At 35.0% G+C, this 15,637-nt stretch overlaps 1 protein-coding gene across 1 annotated transcript; it reads left to right on the top strand.

The window, feature by feature from the left end:
• Window positions 1–6,466: 6,466 nt before the first annotated feature.
• On the top strand, window positions 6,467–12,548 carry LOC117341887 (beta-1,4-galactosyltransferase 7-like). The gene is made up of 5 exons (XM_033903748.1): window positions 6,467–6,597; window positions 7,623–7,830; window positions 11,620–11,703; window positions 11,853–11,954; window positions 12,355–12,548. Exons 1-5 carry the CDS (start codon window positions 6,467–6,469, stop codon window positions 12,514–12,516), a joined length of 687 nt encoding a protein of 228 aa, XP_033759639.1. The 3' UTR covers window positions 12,517–12,548.
• The last annotated feature ends 3,089 nt before the right edge of the window (window positions 12,549–15,637 follow it).

Below are 15,637 nucleotides of genomic sequence, written 5' to 3'. Positions count from 1 at the left end.
CAAAAAATCAGCTATATATGCAATGCTTCCCAGTGTTTATATTTTAGTCAATTAAGTCTCAAATTCATATTCACAATAAACAAAGTCTTTATAAAACAATTTTGATTAATTTTCACATCATATTTAGCAATCATGTGATCCATAAAGAGTTGTTAAAAAAGACATATTAACTTCAAACCAGGCGTTATCTTTTTTGAATAAATCATTCGTTGCAAAAAAAAAAAGAAAAAAAAAAAAGAACAAAATCAATTTAGAGAGACTGACAAAACAACACTTGCTGTAAGCTGTATTTCTTCGGGCTAGCTTAGAATTTGTATTTAAGTATTTTTAATTCAAAATTGCTGAAACACTTAACGCATATACAAGTATTTAGAGAATGGTCGTGTTGTTAGTTTTTTATCTGGATGTTATTTTGTCTTGGTTATTTTCACAATAAGAAGACTGATTTCGATCGTGACTTCTTCCGATCCACGCTTTCGTGTTTGCGCAGGCTCCTACCTGCATGCGTGACCTAATTATCACAATCCAACCTTATAATGGTCAGTAGATGCAAATATCCTATGTTACTGTCCGGAAACTTCAGTAATGTTGGGTTAAAGTGGAAATTAGGAAATTCAACTTAACTGTATTTAAAAAAAAGAAATGAAACGTGTCAAAAGTTTTAAAAAATATTAATCTTTATTGATAATATACAAAAAAAACAATGAATTCTATGTATCTTCTCGATATTCAAACAAAATTGGTTTTAGAAAGCAACATAGACACCTCTGTACATATTTAGTTTGGTTTGTTTTGTTTAACGTCCTATTAACAGTCAGGGTCATTTAAGGACGTGCCAGGTTTTGGAGGTGGAGGAAAGCCGGAGTACCCGGAGAAAAACCACCGACCTACGGTCAGTACCAGGTAACTGCTCCAACATGGGTTTCGAACTCGCAAGCCGGAGGTGGAGGGCTAGTGTTAAAGTGTCGGGACACCTTAACTACTCGGCCACCGCGGCCCCCTCCTCTGTGGATGAACAGAGTAGCTTACCGACACCTTTGATAAATACACATGTATAAACCGTTTAAATATTTTTGCTCAGATGATTTTCTTTCAGATAGGTTACACTTAAATATTTCAAAATCATGAGTTTCTTAACTATTTATTTCGTTAAAGCAAAAGCATTGTATTTGTGTCAAACAATGTTGTATAAAACGAGCATTAATTAAAAAAAATTGAAAACATGGTACACTTTATCTGGTACAACTTGTAAACTCAACAAGAGTGGAAGAATTACATTCCATCTATATAAGAGGGATGATTGATAAGTTGAGAGACTCTTATTGAAGGAGGTACTCAAGGATGTTCTTTTTAAGTCCTACTATTCTCTGACTATATAGGGCCGTGTACCCAAGGACTGGTCTCTTTTGGTTTGTTTATATCGACAAGGTAACACTCTAAAGTAAACAAGACCAGCGGCTTTTGCAAAATGGACAAAATAGATGAAAGAGCAGTGATCCAATATTTGCATAAAAAAGGTTAAACACCTAAGGATATCCATACCCATATGATAGCAACACAAGGGAAAGATGTCCCTTCGTAAGCTACAGTGAAAAGGATTGAGGATGACTCCCGTCCTGGAACGCCTGTCAATGTTGCAACCCCAGGAGTGGTAAAAAATGTATGACTGGCAGACGAGTCACAGAAAGATATATAGACTTGGCATTTCACAGGGAAAGAGTAAATTCCGTTCTGACCGAGGATCTTGCATCGAGAAAGCTTTCGGCCCGATGGGCACCAAGACTTCTGACAGTTGATCAGAAGTACACCAGGCGCATAGTATCGCGCGCTTATCTTAACCTTTTTGAGGAAGATTCTGCATACTTTCTTCAGAGATTTGTCACTATGTATGAAACATATATAGGTCCATCATTTTACCCAAGAGGCCAGACAGCAATCGAAACAATGGAATGACATTGGCTCTCCCCCGCCAAAGAAGGCAAAGACTGTTCTATCAGCTGGGTAGGTTATGGCCTCAGTTTTCTGAGACTCAGATGGTATTCTGCTGATAGGTTATCTCAAAAATGGACAGAAAATTAATGGCACATTACTATGCTTCACTTCTGAGACAGTTACGGGAAAATATCAAACTTAAGCGTCGCGAAAAGCTTCATTCCATCAGGAAAATGCTCCTGTATATATGTCTGTCATTGCCATGGCTGCCATTCACGATTGTGGCGTTAAATTGATTGAGCATTCGCCTTATTCACCTCGCTCAATCAAACTTTCATCTATTTCCAAAACTATAAACAGCTGTTTCAGGCACCCACTTTCTGTCCGATGATCACGTCATATACTCAGTGGATGACTCTCTGATCAGCAAAGATAAGGAGTTCTAAAAAAGTGGCATTGAGGCCCTTAAACACCGCAGGCAATAATGTATTGATACTGAAAGGGATTATGTTAAAAATAATACGGTGTACAATATGTCCGGCAAAATTCAAATCCTTAATTTGAGGATCATAACATATCAATCAGCCCTCGCATATTTTCATTTTTGTCTATGAAGATGTATCAAGTTCACTCATTGTAGCGGAGAAAAAATGGTATATTGATAAGGTAGACTTTATATAGAGGTTATTCGTCAATGGAAGTATTATTTTGGGAGTCAGCATTGGTCTACAGCAGGATGTATTATATGGAGGTGGTCTTAACCACATGATGTTATTATACAGAGATGGCCTTTATGGCAGGTATTTTTTTCATAAAGACGTGGCCTTTACAACAGGGTTTTATCATATAGGTTGGACCTTTACAACATGTTTTGATTATATAGAAGTATCATTTACGGCATGTTCTTCTTAAAATAGAGGTTGTCTTTACGACAGGTTATTTTATAGAGGTTGTCTTTATGGCAGGGTTTTATTATATAGAAGTAGCATTTACGGCATGTTCTTCTTAAAATAGAGGTTGTCTTTACGACAGGTTATTTTATAGAGGTTGTCTTTATGGCAGGGTTTTATTATATAGAAGTAGCATTTACGGCATGTTCTTCTTAAAATAGAGGTTGTCTTTACGACAGGTTATTTTATAGAGGTTGTCTTTATGGCAGGGTTTTATTATATAGAAGTAGCATTTACGGCATGTTCTTCTTAAAATAGAGGTTGTCTTTACGACAGGTTATTTTATAGAGGTTGTCTTTATGGCAGGGTTTTATTATATAGAAGTAGCATTTACGGCATGTTCTTCTTAAAATAGAGGTTGTCTTTACGACAGGTTATTTTATAGAGGTTGTCTTTATGGCAGGGTTTTATTATATAGAAGTAGCATTTACGGCATGTTCTTCTTAAAATAGAGGTTGCCTTTACGACAGGTTATTTTATAGAGGTTGTCTTTATGGCAGGGTTTTATTATATAGAAGTAGCATTTACGACAAGTTCGATTTTATTCTAAGCGCCTATGGATAAACGAAAATAATTTTCGTCTGCATTAATCACCTGTTCACACAAGGTATTAATCCTTCAAGAACACATAGATCTATTATCGTGGAAAATTTTAAATAGCCTGCTACCAGGACAGCCTTGCTTTATTTTGTTCTAGCTAGAATATTTGTTTATTACATTTTTACCAGTGAAATATCAAAAATGATTCATTCTGTAATAGTGATATTTTTCATATCTTCACTAGTGAAAAATATCACTTTTGCTGATTTGACCAATCAAATTCATGATTAGAAAATACCAAATAATTGACCAATCAGAAAGCCCGACATATATGTCAGCAACTTGACAGGGGGAACTACTGTTTTTGTTTACAAATTATCGCTGTAGGCCTAGTTAGCATACGGGGTAGGTTTTTCGTTAATAAAATATGTAATAAACAGAATATCTAACAGTGTCTTCAATTAAATACCAAATATATTTCACTCGTGTGGCTAATATTTTGATATTTTTCACTCGTGCTGCGCACTCGTGAAAAATATCAAAATATTAGCCCCACTCGTGAAATATATTTGGTATTACTGAAGACACTGTTAGATATCCTCTATTTATTTAACAAGTCCATACAACCTGTTATTGCAGTTTTACGGAGCCTTTAGCGAACGAAAATGGATAAAAAATATTAAAAATATCCGCAAACATATCAGCGTTTTATTGTAATGGAACCTACAGAAAGGAAAGGTTACACAACAAAAGGAATTCTAATGAGTGTTTTATCTAACAGACAGATATTTTTGATTCGCTTGAGGTAATTACCATTTGCATAAATTACCTACAGTTGTATCCTGGTAAGCAAGAAAGTACTTACTGTTAATGGTTGGAGAGATCGTTCGAGGTAAGACGCATTTAAACTAAATCTTAATCTGAAGTTAGATAGTGATTAACAATATATCAAGTCACATAACATGGCAGGCAAACATAACATAGTATAATGCAAATCTATATAACTAATAATGACTACCAGAACAGGTACATCGGTACTTACATATTTGTTTCTATAAAGGTTTTTATTATATAGAGGTGGCTTTTAAGACAAATTATATTAGATCGACTTGGCCTCTATGACAAGTTTTTGTAATATAAATTTAAGCTTTATGACAGGGCTTTGTTATGTAGAGTTTGCCTTTACAACATTGTTTGTTATTATAAAAAAATGGCATTTACGACAGGTTTTTATTATATAAAAGTGGCTTTTGCGACACATTTGTGTTATATAGACATGACCTTTACTACAGATTTTAAGTATATAAAGTTGGCCTGTACTACAATTTTTTAGTATATAAAGTTGGCCTGTACTACATTTTTTTTTTTATTATATAAAGTTGGCCTGTACTACATTTTTTTTTAAAATTATATAACGTTTGCCTTTACTACAGATTTTAAGTATATACAGTTGGCCTGTACTTCAATTTTTCATTATATAGAGGTGGCCTGTACATGATATTTTTTATTATATAAAGTTTGCCTGTGCTACAGATTTTTATTATATAGAGGTGGCTTTTAAGACAAATTTTATCAGATAGACTTGCCCTTTATGACAAGTTTGTATAATATAAAGGTAAACTTTACGACAGGGCTTTATGTAGAGGTTACCTTCACGACAGTTTTTTTTATTATACAGAGTTTGCCTTAACGACGAGTTTTATTATATAGTGGGGGCCTTGACACCAAGTTCGATTGTATTGTACGCGTCTATCGATAAACAAAGATAAGATTCGTCAAAACACGTGCTGAAAGAGATCAGTAAACTTTTATAAATGTCACAGAATTTTAATATTTGGTTTTAGGGTTGTTGTGGAGATTTAACTTTCATGTCTCGGAGTGAAACATATTTCATAGTAATGGTAATTTCAATGTTTACTATTCTAAACTTTTATACTATGTCTATTTCACCTTTCAATATTGAAATTGTTTTTTTGTTTGTTTTTTGTTTTTTATTTGTTTGTTTTTTTATTTTTTATTTTTGTTTTTGCTTTTGTTTTTATTTGTTTTTGTTTGTTTTTTGTTACAATATCGGTATATTGAGATTAAGATTTTGGTTGGTAAACGCACCTCCTATTATTGGTACGAGCTTTGTAACGATGGCGGTAATCTTGTATATGGTTTATAGCCATCTTATGTTTCGATTTTACAAGCCGTTAGATATTTCACTTTCTTTTAGCAAGCCCAGATGACATTATATCAAATCAGATCTGATATGCCTAACGTGTGTCGTTAATGAAACAGCGAAAGTTTATCCATCTAGAACATCTAGTACTATTATCGCAAAATGCTTTTGATAGCCTAATAGAATGAATTTGCTTTATTTTCATCTTTATCTTCTAGCTAGAATTTTGTTTTGTTAACAAGTTCGTTATGAATTTTGCTGTGGTCTTACAGAGCATCGAGCAAGCGAAAATGTAAATGATAAATCTTTAGCATCAGTCATAAATAATATCAACGTTTCATTGTATTTGGACCCAACTAGAAAGGACAGCAGCTCACAATATACAGAGATGTTAATGAGTGTTTGTTCTTAAAGCCGGGCTTTACCATTGAGGTGGTCATCATGTGAATACACTTCCTTAAACTAACCTTATGAGTAAGAAAGTGCTAAGGTTTTAACAATATTTAAAAAAAAAAATGCATAATTCGAATCATATATTAGCTGAGTGATTTCTTAAAATTGATTTACTTTTCTAATGAAATGAAATTGCATATAAGCATCTTTTTTGATATGTTTTCAGGATTATGCAAGCATGAAGTACAGGCACTGTGTGATTATTTTTTCATCGTTTGGAGTATTCATATACATGTACATATGTGTATTGTTTCATTTATGCTTACTTCTGATAAAAACAAAGGGAGGATCTTTCAAACTCACCTGCAAGCCAACAGTAAGTTGTGAAACGTGTCTGTATAACTCAACAGTCACAACGGACTCTGAAATCCGGACTGAATGGATTCATTCTGGTAAACAAACTGCAACAAGGAAATCAAAGCACAAAATGGCGCTGATTATTCCGTACCGTAATTGTTCGGAAGAGTTACAACAATTCGCTCCACACATGCTGAATTACCTTTCTCAGAAAGTCATTCCTCATCGGATGTACGTGATTCATCAAGTTGACGATTTCAGGTAAGAAGATAAAGCAATAATCTATTTGTATAGTGTTTATTTTGAAAGTTGAGGGTTTCCGATGAACGCGACAACCCTTATAGATTAGTTGACATTAGGGAAACTCTGATATGATGGATTCAATAATGATCAACCATGATGGCTTCCGAGAAGATACCGGATGGTAAAACTTTGCCAGTCTATTTTCATTGGTTGGTTGATAGGTCATCTGAACATGACCCTCACTGACAACCGGCAGATCTTCACCACACAGTGTATAATGTTCTGGGTACCGTGTCTCATTACTTCGTAATTTTCGAGTTTTCGTAACAGATTTGTGAATTACTAACCACAAAAACTTCATAACTAACGGACGTTCGTAACATTAACAATTCACCCTGTCGTAGCTTACGAAAACAATTTATCATCGTATCTAATCATCTTCTATTGAACAGAAAATGACCATAAGTGAACGACTATGCCATGTGGGAGATTGTTTCATGATAGAAACCAATTTTTAAATGGCAACGAGGGATGCCAGCAAAATACTCATTATGCAACTAATTGCACGCTTATTCGTAGACTGCGCCAACAGTCAGTCTGCATTAAGTATATATGAGTGCAGTAAGCAAATTCTGTAAAAATTCAATTATCCTTTTACAGAAAATTTGATCTTTTCTCAATAATACGGTTTATAATGATAGAACAAAATTCAGCTCATTGTCTGTGTACAGAACAAAGGTATAGGTCGGCATACACTTTTTATCCTAAAAATGTCGTTTTTAACACTTACATTAGGGAGTGGTTTGGTTTTACCGAGAGAACATGCGATTTTGATACGAAAAAAGCAACAAACACCTTTGTTTCACGGTATTCTGTACTTTGATGAGATAAGGAAAATTATTAGCATATTTCCCAAAGGGATCAAAGACATCAATTTCCCATGTTTTTTTTTATTAATTTTCCATCAGTCGACATATGTTGTGATACTGTGAAATTTTCACACAAAACGTTTTTACTCTTGTTTTATCTTGCAATGTTCTAAGGTTCAATCGAGGAGCCCTGATCAATGTTGGATTTCAAGAAATGGATTCAGATTGTGATTATGTCGCCATGCATGACGTTGATCATCTTGCTATCGACCCCCAGCTTGATTACGGATATCCCAGTGAACGACCGCGTCATTTAGCAAAATCCAAATACGCCAGGGCTGTTGGTGGAGTGCTTTTGATGACTAACGAGCACTACAGAAAGGTAAACATAATCTACATGTAGTAATTAAGTAGACTTGATGTAGGTGCTGAGCCTGTTCTTGTAAATGTGTTTTGTGTGTAAGATATTTTCTTTAGCAATTGTCGCTTATTGTGAAAAAACAATTTTATAGTTTTGGATGTTGATTTGTTGCAGTTGTTGATGCTTTTGTAAATAATTTTTCCTGTTTGTACGCTGAATGCTGCCTTCTGATTCGTCATTTTTGTTCTTTTCGAACATCAATAAAAAGAATATTAAGCTCCGCCCACTTGATACCGATTGGTTGGTGACTCACGGGGTAACAAACTGCCGGGATAACTTTTTATGAATGAAAATCCAGTGTTTACTACTACGATTACTATAACGAGCATTATCGTTCAAAAACATTATTGAAATATCTACCAAATTTACATTAAACAAATAAAACATTGAAACAGATATTTGTGGTCTTTTATACATGTGCATTTTTTTTTTCTTTTTCTTTTTTGTCATTCGGGTCGACGTCAGTGACGTCATGTTACTCCAAGTGGACGTCAACGTCGTCTGCACCTTGACCTTCTTAATCTGAACCGAGGTTAGCTATTTCAGCATGGATTTTGAACTTGGCGATATATTTGGATTTAAAGCTGTGGGGAAAATGATGTCTTATCGATTTGGATGAGTCTTTGACAACAATAGACTTTTTGGAATAGACCAAATTTGATCACATTTTTCAATTAAAGATGTCACATACGAAATACACCTAGCCATATCTGATCATTCGAAGCCAGTTGAGATTTCGAAACTGCCTGAAAATGAGAACCGTCGATTCCTTAAAAGGTCTACGGAAGATTTGAAAAAAATGGAAGATTGAGGACGATCAAGATCAACTAAATGAAACATCAAGTGGGTAATTAAAATAATTTTAAGGAAGTGCAAGGCTTCTCAAGTTAATGTCGGTTTTGCGATATTTAGACATTAGGATTTGAACCAAGACCTCCTATCTTTAAAAGAACGCGTTCTGCATTAAGCTACCTGAATGATTAATAAAATATCAACAAAATTCGACTTTTATTTCAGAATAGAATCTGGAATCAAATTGGAATCAGCTTGAAATGGAATCAATTTCTAAAGAGGAACCAAATGAAAACCTTCGTCGGTTTTATGCAGAAGCCACACCAAAAAATGAGCAAAACAGAACTAAGTATATGGGGGAAATATGGCTAATGAATATCACAAAACACCCTATTGAATGCTCGAGCTTCAATTAATCGGCATTTATGCAATCTGAAACGCGATATGGATATCGTACGTGATCAAGAATTTAAAACAGCAATCTAAATGTCAGATGCAAAGTTAAAACACAACGTCAAGCGCTGAGCGTCAAGGGGAACAAAACAAAACCGATCATTTCTAAGGTAGATTTGGAAAAAAAATCAACACCTGCCTTGATCCAAGTAGTCCTGTCCTGCGATATCAAGTTTGCTTGGCGGGGACTCAAATTCAACCAACAATTAACAGTGAATTCCTTTGGATTTAATGTCGACGAAAATCAATGTGAAAACGTGTTGATTGGCAAAAAAAAAAAAAAAAAAAAAAATTTAAAAAAAAATTAAAAAAAAAAATTCAATGCAAGGTGGCCTGAAGAATGCAAAAGCAACAGCTGATAAAAGGATGTACTCGACCGGTGAAATAAATTGCCCTGTAAATCTCTTAAGAAGATTCCTTCGCAAAACAAATCCAAACTCAACATCTCCATTCAATCACTGTCGAAAAGAGGCAACATAATTTCCATTCTGCAAGAATGTTTAGTGTTCAGATAAACCTCTTAAGGCCTACCAGTTTTCAAAACTCATGTCCGACATTTCTAAAATGGCAAACTTTTCTGGATAATGTTTTACACAGGGCACCGGAATGAAAGTTTGATTCATATCTTCTGTCAGAACTGTTCTTCTGATCAAAAAGCACATATAAGCAACACTTTATCTTCCTTATCGGGATCTTCTAGAAACCTTCTTGCCGTGGTTCCCCATGGCCAACACGTCCCAGGTCGATGCCGGCGCCCCTCCATCTAGTGACACAAGTGTTGTGTCGGTTGTTTCAGCCCTTAACACTCACCATTCAGCATCTCAGTCAGAATATCCTGTCCGTTGGACTTTTGTCGCAAATCACGTCCAATGACTGTACATTTTCCTGTTGGACTTTGGTCACATATCACGTTCAATAACTGTACATTTTCCTTCGAAACCCAAACCTAGACAAACGTGTCCATGTTCTCGACTGAATTCAATGTGACACTGAAAAGGGCGCACCATTCATGCAGTTTACAATTTGTTGTTTTCTTTCATAGTTCGATGAAATAGAAAAAAAATATTGTTATCAATGCTTAAGTAACTGACAATTTTGTTGCTGTCGCTTTTGTTTTGTTCCGGTGTTTTGGTTTGTTATTGATGTCGTTGTGACTGTTGTTTTGCCGAGGTTGCTATTTTCTTGAGGTTTGTTGTGAATGTTGTTTTGTTGAAAGCATCCAGGCTGTGGTATTGATGTTGTTCTGGCGATATTGTAGACGATGTAGTAGTTGCCATAATGATAATATTTCATGAATGAAATTTTACTTCAGGCGCTGATGTTTTCTATTTTTATCTTGCTATATATAAACAAATTGTTACATGGAGTCATCAAGTGATTTCGAAATGATGGAAATGATGCTAAAAGAGATTTTGAGATTATTAGTTACAATAACAGTTTACAGAAATATATGTTTAATTACTATGGGTTTTTTGTTTGTTTGTTTGTTTGTTTGTTTGTTTGTTTTTTAAATTTACCATCGATACATGCGAACCGAAACTGTATAGATGCGCGTTATACTCATAGCTGATTTTATGCCGCAACTCAGTTTTTTCTGATGTAGATATGTGTAACCCGTATGCTGACATTCTATTCTGTTGTTGCTAGTGTAAGAGGAGTGGAAAAATGCTCGGCTAGACCAGGGTTCTAACCCAAGACCTTCGAACACTAGGCAGATGCTTTACCAATTGAGCTACCTGGTCGTCGATGATCGACCCGGTCCTGTTCCGCCACACTCTCTTCCCACTCAAACAACATGTACCAATATATTTGAATATAAAGAAGACAGAAATGCAATCATTATTCTATTTCAATTTGAGAAAAATCAGACTTGTTTTTTCCTGTCTTAGGGATATTCCTATTTGCGTGGTTCTAGTATCGATGAGTATGCTTACTTCTTCTTACATATCCCTCCATTTCTATTCTGAATGACTCTATTCCACTAAATATAGACATGTCTTAGCGGATGTACTGGACTTGATGCCGAAAAGAAAATTACGATCCTGGAAATGACCAAAGACTTATCACAGGCGCTAGACGTTTTAAGTAAGCTGCATAAAACTGATTCATTACATCGAATATGTATACTACCAACACATATGGGTCAGCTTATATTCATCCATATTATCTAACAGGACGACTGCATACAGCATTGAATAGGTATTTACCTGTATATCTACAATAAGCGACAATTGTTAAAGAAAATATCTTAAACAAAATAACATTAACAACAATATATGTACAATTTACTTTTTTTTTATAATTGTGTGTTTAAAAGTCATTATAACAATACTGATTATTAAATATATTTCTTGTTTAATCCATTTCATCATTTTTGTAATGTGCATGTTTGTGACTATGAGTAGAGTGCATTCATAGGCTTGCCTGTTGTCCATTCCTTTTTTGTAACAATAAATTTATTATGAAATGTAATGAAACGAAATAGATTGTTTATTTCAATTTTAGGTCAATGGTTTGTCCAACTACTTCTGGGGCTGGGGTAGAGAAGATGACAACCTGTTTAGACGAATTCAACACGCTAGATTAAAGGTGACGAAACACATATGAACTTATATATGAACTTACATATGAACTTACATATGAACACTTGGAATTGAACTCCATACCTGTGTCCTTATTCATATACACAAATAAAATACAGATTCTAAAAAGAACTGTACACCGTTTGTCCTTAACAGGTGCAACAACCAGCCTACACATTTTCGTCTTCAGCATACCGCTTGATTCACAACGAAGACAAAAGACCCCGCGATAAAGAGACTCACTATAATCAGGAAAAGGTACGCGTACTGTTTCTAAATAAAAATAAAGTGTACATACAAATATTCATTGGGAATTTATTTTTATTATACTGTAAACGTTGAGCTTTACGCGAGGGGGAAATTTACGCTAATTACGCGGACTCCTTTTGTTCGCGAAAATTTCCCCCACGCGTATTATTTTGATATCAATTTGCGTAATCTTGAACTACAAGCGAAAGTGGATCGACCGCGAAAATTACCCCCTTGTGTATAGCATACATATTGAAATCGCGAAATTAACCACCCGCGAAATTAACCAACCGCGAAATAATCACTTTTACAGTACTTTTAATGACCGCTGATATAGCGAAAATAAGTCCCCAACGAATATTTCAAAATATACAGTATTAACTAAATGTATTTTTGTTTTGTTTTTCAGATGACGCACCGCTTTGATATTAAATCTGGATTAAATAGCTCGCGGTATACAATAGAGAGCCGAAATATAACTATTGTGAACGGGGCAGCTGTGCGTTTCATTAACGTTCACTTGTATTGTAACCTTACAGAGACTCCTTCTTGTAGTAAACTTACATCGTAAACGATAAGAGCTTATTTTCTTATCATAAAATTCGTGCTTGTTAACATTCTCTTTACTAGTCTAAGGCTTAATATAACTGAAACACCAATGGTCACATGGGTAAAGGTTTGACGGAGACAATCACAGACAAGTTTAGTTTATTTTCTTTAACGTCCTGTTAACAGCCAGGGTCATGTACGGACGTGCCAGTTTTTTGAGGTGGAGTAAATCCGGAGTCCCCGGACAAAAACCCAGCGGCCTCCGGTCAGTACCAGGCAACTGCCCCACGTAGGTTTTGAACGAGCAACCCAGAGGAGGAGGGCTAGTGATAAAGTATCGGGACACCTTAACAACTCGGCCACCACTGCCCTACACACACAAGTCTCTGTGTTTTAACTTGTTTTAATACAGACAAGTTAAGCACAGAAAGTAAATGTGTACTTAGAACAAACACAATAGCTCGCCATAGGGACATAGATACTGTTTTTGGATATTCTATGTCCATTTGATTGTCAGATCAAGACGAAACATATTTAGACACTGATTTGGTTTGTTTTGTTTAACGTCCTATTAACAGCCAGGGTCATTTAAGGATGTGCCAGGTTTTGGAGGTGGAGGAAAGCCGGAGTACCCGGAGAAAAACCACCGACCTACAGTCAGTACCTGGCAACTGCCCAACGTAGGTTTTCGAACTCGCAACCAAAAGGCGGAGGGCTAGTGTTAAAGTGTCGGGACACCTTAACCACTCGACCACCGCTGACCTACACACACAGCCAAGTTTCTGTGTTTTAACTTGTTTATACTTTGTCGTCGTTATTTGTGATAACCTTAAAATCGAAACAATGCTGGTTGTTCTGTATATTTAAGAACATCTACTTCTGACTATTGAATTATTTTAAGGTTAACAATATCCTTCCCGTGGTAAGATTGGACAAGCGAAATTTGGTTTACCCCCGGTCACTATACAATCTGCCTGACTAAATATTGCGTATTGGGGGACCCGGAACTGAATGAATGAAAACCTTTTATAAAGTAAAATACCCAAGCGCACGTGTAAGCTTTTCACTCTTAATTTCTGCTATGATCACATTTCCATTGTTTCGTAAGAGCTATTTCCTGCCGTTTTCAAAATTATGCAAAAAAATGTATCATACTGTTAACTAATACAGCATAAAGCAACCGGAACTCCCGATTGCCTCTACTATCCAATCCAAGAAAATGACGATGGGTGTCGATTGAATATGAATAATTTATCACGTAACCAGAACAAGGTGGATGGTGGTGATTCGATATAGTAAGAATTTTAAATATATCCCACTATATAAATATCATATGTTTATTTCTATGGTAAATTGAGGCGTACGATTTCCATGAAAACATAGCAGTTATTTTTGTGTAGATTTTATTAAATGCATCAATTGAAATTCTGACTGTGCAAAATATCCCTTTAAGGCTTAAAACACATTAAGTCACTTCGTTGTCTTATTTTGTGTATTCGTATTGATCCGTATTTAAAAAGAATTTAAAAAAAACTATGACGTTGAAACAAACGTGTTATATCATCGCCTCGTGATAGAGATGGTATCTCTGGAAAACAAATATTTTGTTATAACCTTAAGGCTGAATGTCTGCTGTATACAACTTAAAGTGAAATTAAGAATTGTATCCAACGGCCGCTCGACGAACATGTCACGTCATTCTCCCTGTTGTTAAAAACTTAATCACATGATTTAGTGGAAAATATCAATTTTCCTTTATTTCAAAACCTGCGTGTGTACATTCCTTTAAACAGACAGGTACTTATATAAAGAAATTGAGGAGTACGATAGTTTCGTACATTTTGGTTATTTTAATTTTGCCAGAAATTATTTCATCGGGATTTCAATATCGGTTTTAAGCTGTGATCCGCCTGGCTAACTTGCCAATATACTAACTACCTTATCATTTACTTGTTCTATTTCACTTGGAAAATATTATTTTAACCTGACATATTTTGCCTCTAAAATTCATCAATTTCATCTGTATAATCTGTCAATATGGAATGCAGTGTAATTAACGGGATGAGTCAATGGGCTTCATATGAGTCGGCTAGTTACAAAATAAAGATAGAAAACCTTAAAGATGTCACATCTCTAAACAAAACATAAAAACACATTTTAAAGCAAATGGAGATTAAAATGCAGTAGAGCCAAACTAAATTGACTGTACTATGTACATGTAGCTGTTTCGTTCTTCAAAAGTGGCATTATTACGAAAAAAACTTACAATACCAGGTTTTGACAGTTGGTTTCTCCATTTAGTTTTCAATAGTAAGCCCTCGTTTATCGATTTGCTCATCCTGCCTTCCCTGTTTATTTGAAGATGAAGCTCTGCGTATCTTCAAATCATTTCCTCCATGACAATACTTTATGATGTATTGTCTCTATGGATGGTTGAATCATTAAAAAAGTTGTAAATACGTATCAATCTTTTCATTGTTGATAATTCATCATTTATTTCGGAGCATCGCCACATTTTACCGCCGTTTTCGCTTTATCAATATACATTGTACATAACGGAAGGTCACGTGATCACGATACAATCTTATCTATAATATTGTATGCATCACATATAGATAGCTTAATTAATCCCTTATGTTTTAGAGGTGTCTAGGGAATACTGTTAATCATATTTTTTTCACGTTGAATTAAATTTCGTATATTTCGCGGCCATTCGCGAACATAAATCGTCGCGAAATAGTTTCAATCACAGGTATAGAAGGCATTTTATAACTGTAAGTTGCGAAATTTTATCGACGCGAAAAAGTCGTTAGGCACGACAATATGTAATAATTTGGGTTACAATGCATCACTTATTACGCAGTGTACTTAATAATTGTTTTATAGCATTGAAATTTGGGAGGTAGTATATCAAATTATACATGTAAAATACCAATACTCTAACTCAACTCCGGGAAAACGTGCGTGAAGCACTTCATTATTCTTGAGGTGTTTATCAACCCATCTGGATAGACAATTTTTTTTATCAGAATTTCATCTACATAAAGTACCTGTTTAACACGGTGAGAACATGCAAAGTACACAATGATGGCTATACAAATCACGTGTTATTTTAACTCAATGTTGACAAAGCATAAATCACC

This window comes from Pecten maximus, chromosome 14 (genome assembly GCF_902652985.1).
Source record: "Pecten maximus chromosome 14, xPecMax1.1, whole genome shotgun sequence".
Lineage (NCBI taxonomy): Eukaryota > Metazoa > Mollusca > Bivalvia > Pectinida > Pectinidae > Pecten > Pecten maximus.
The sequence above is the reverse complement of the archived record's forward strand: the minus strand, read 5'-3'. Positions and strand labels throughout refer to the sequence as shown.

Bases quoted from the DNA above. Each gene is read 5' to 3' on its own strand.
- LOC117341887 (XM_033903748.1), top strand. From the start codon at position 6,467: ATGGCGCTGATTATTCCGTACCGTAATTGTTCGGAAGAGTTACAACAA. The intron at 7,831-11,619 runs GTAAACATAATC...TTTCAATTTTAG, and splicing joins CTAACGAGCACTACAGAAAG to GTCAATGGTTTGTCCAACTA. The intron at 11,704-11,852 runs GTGACGAAACAC...TGTCCTTAACAG, and splicing joins TTCAACACGCTAGATTAAAG to GTGCAACAACCAGCCTACAC.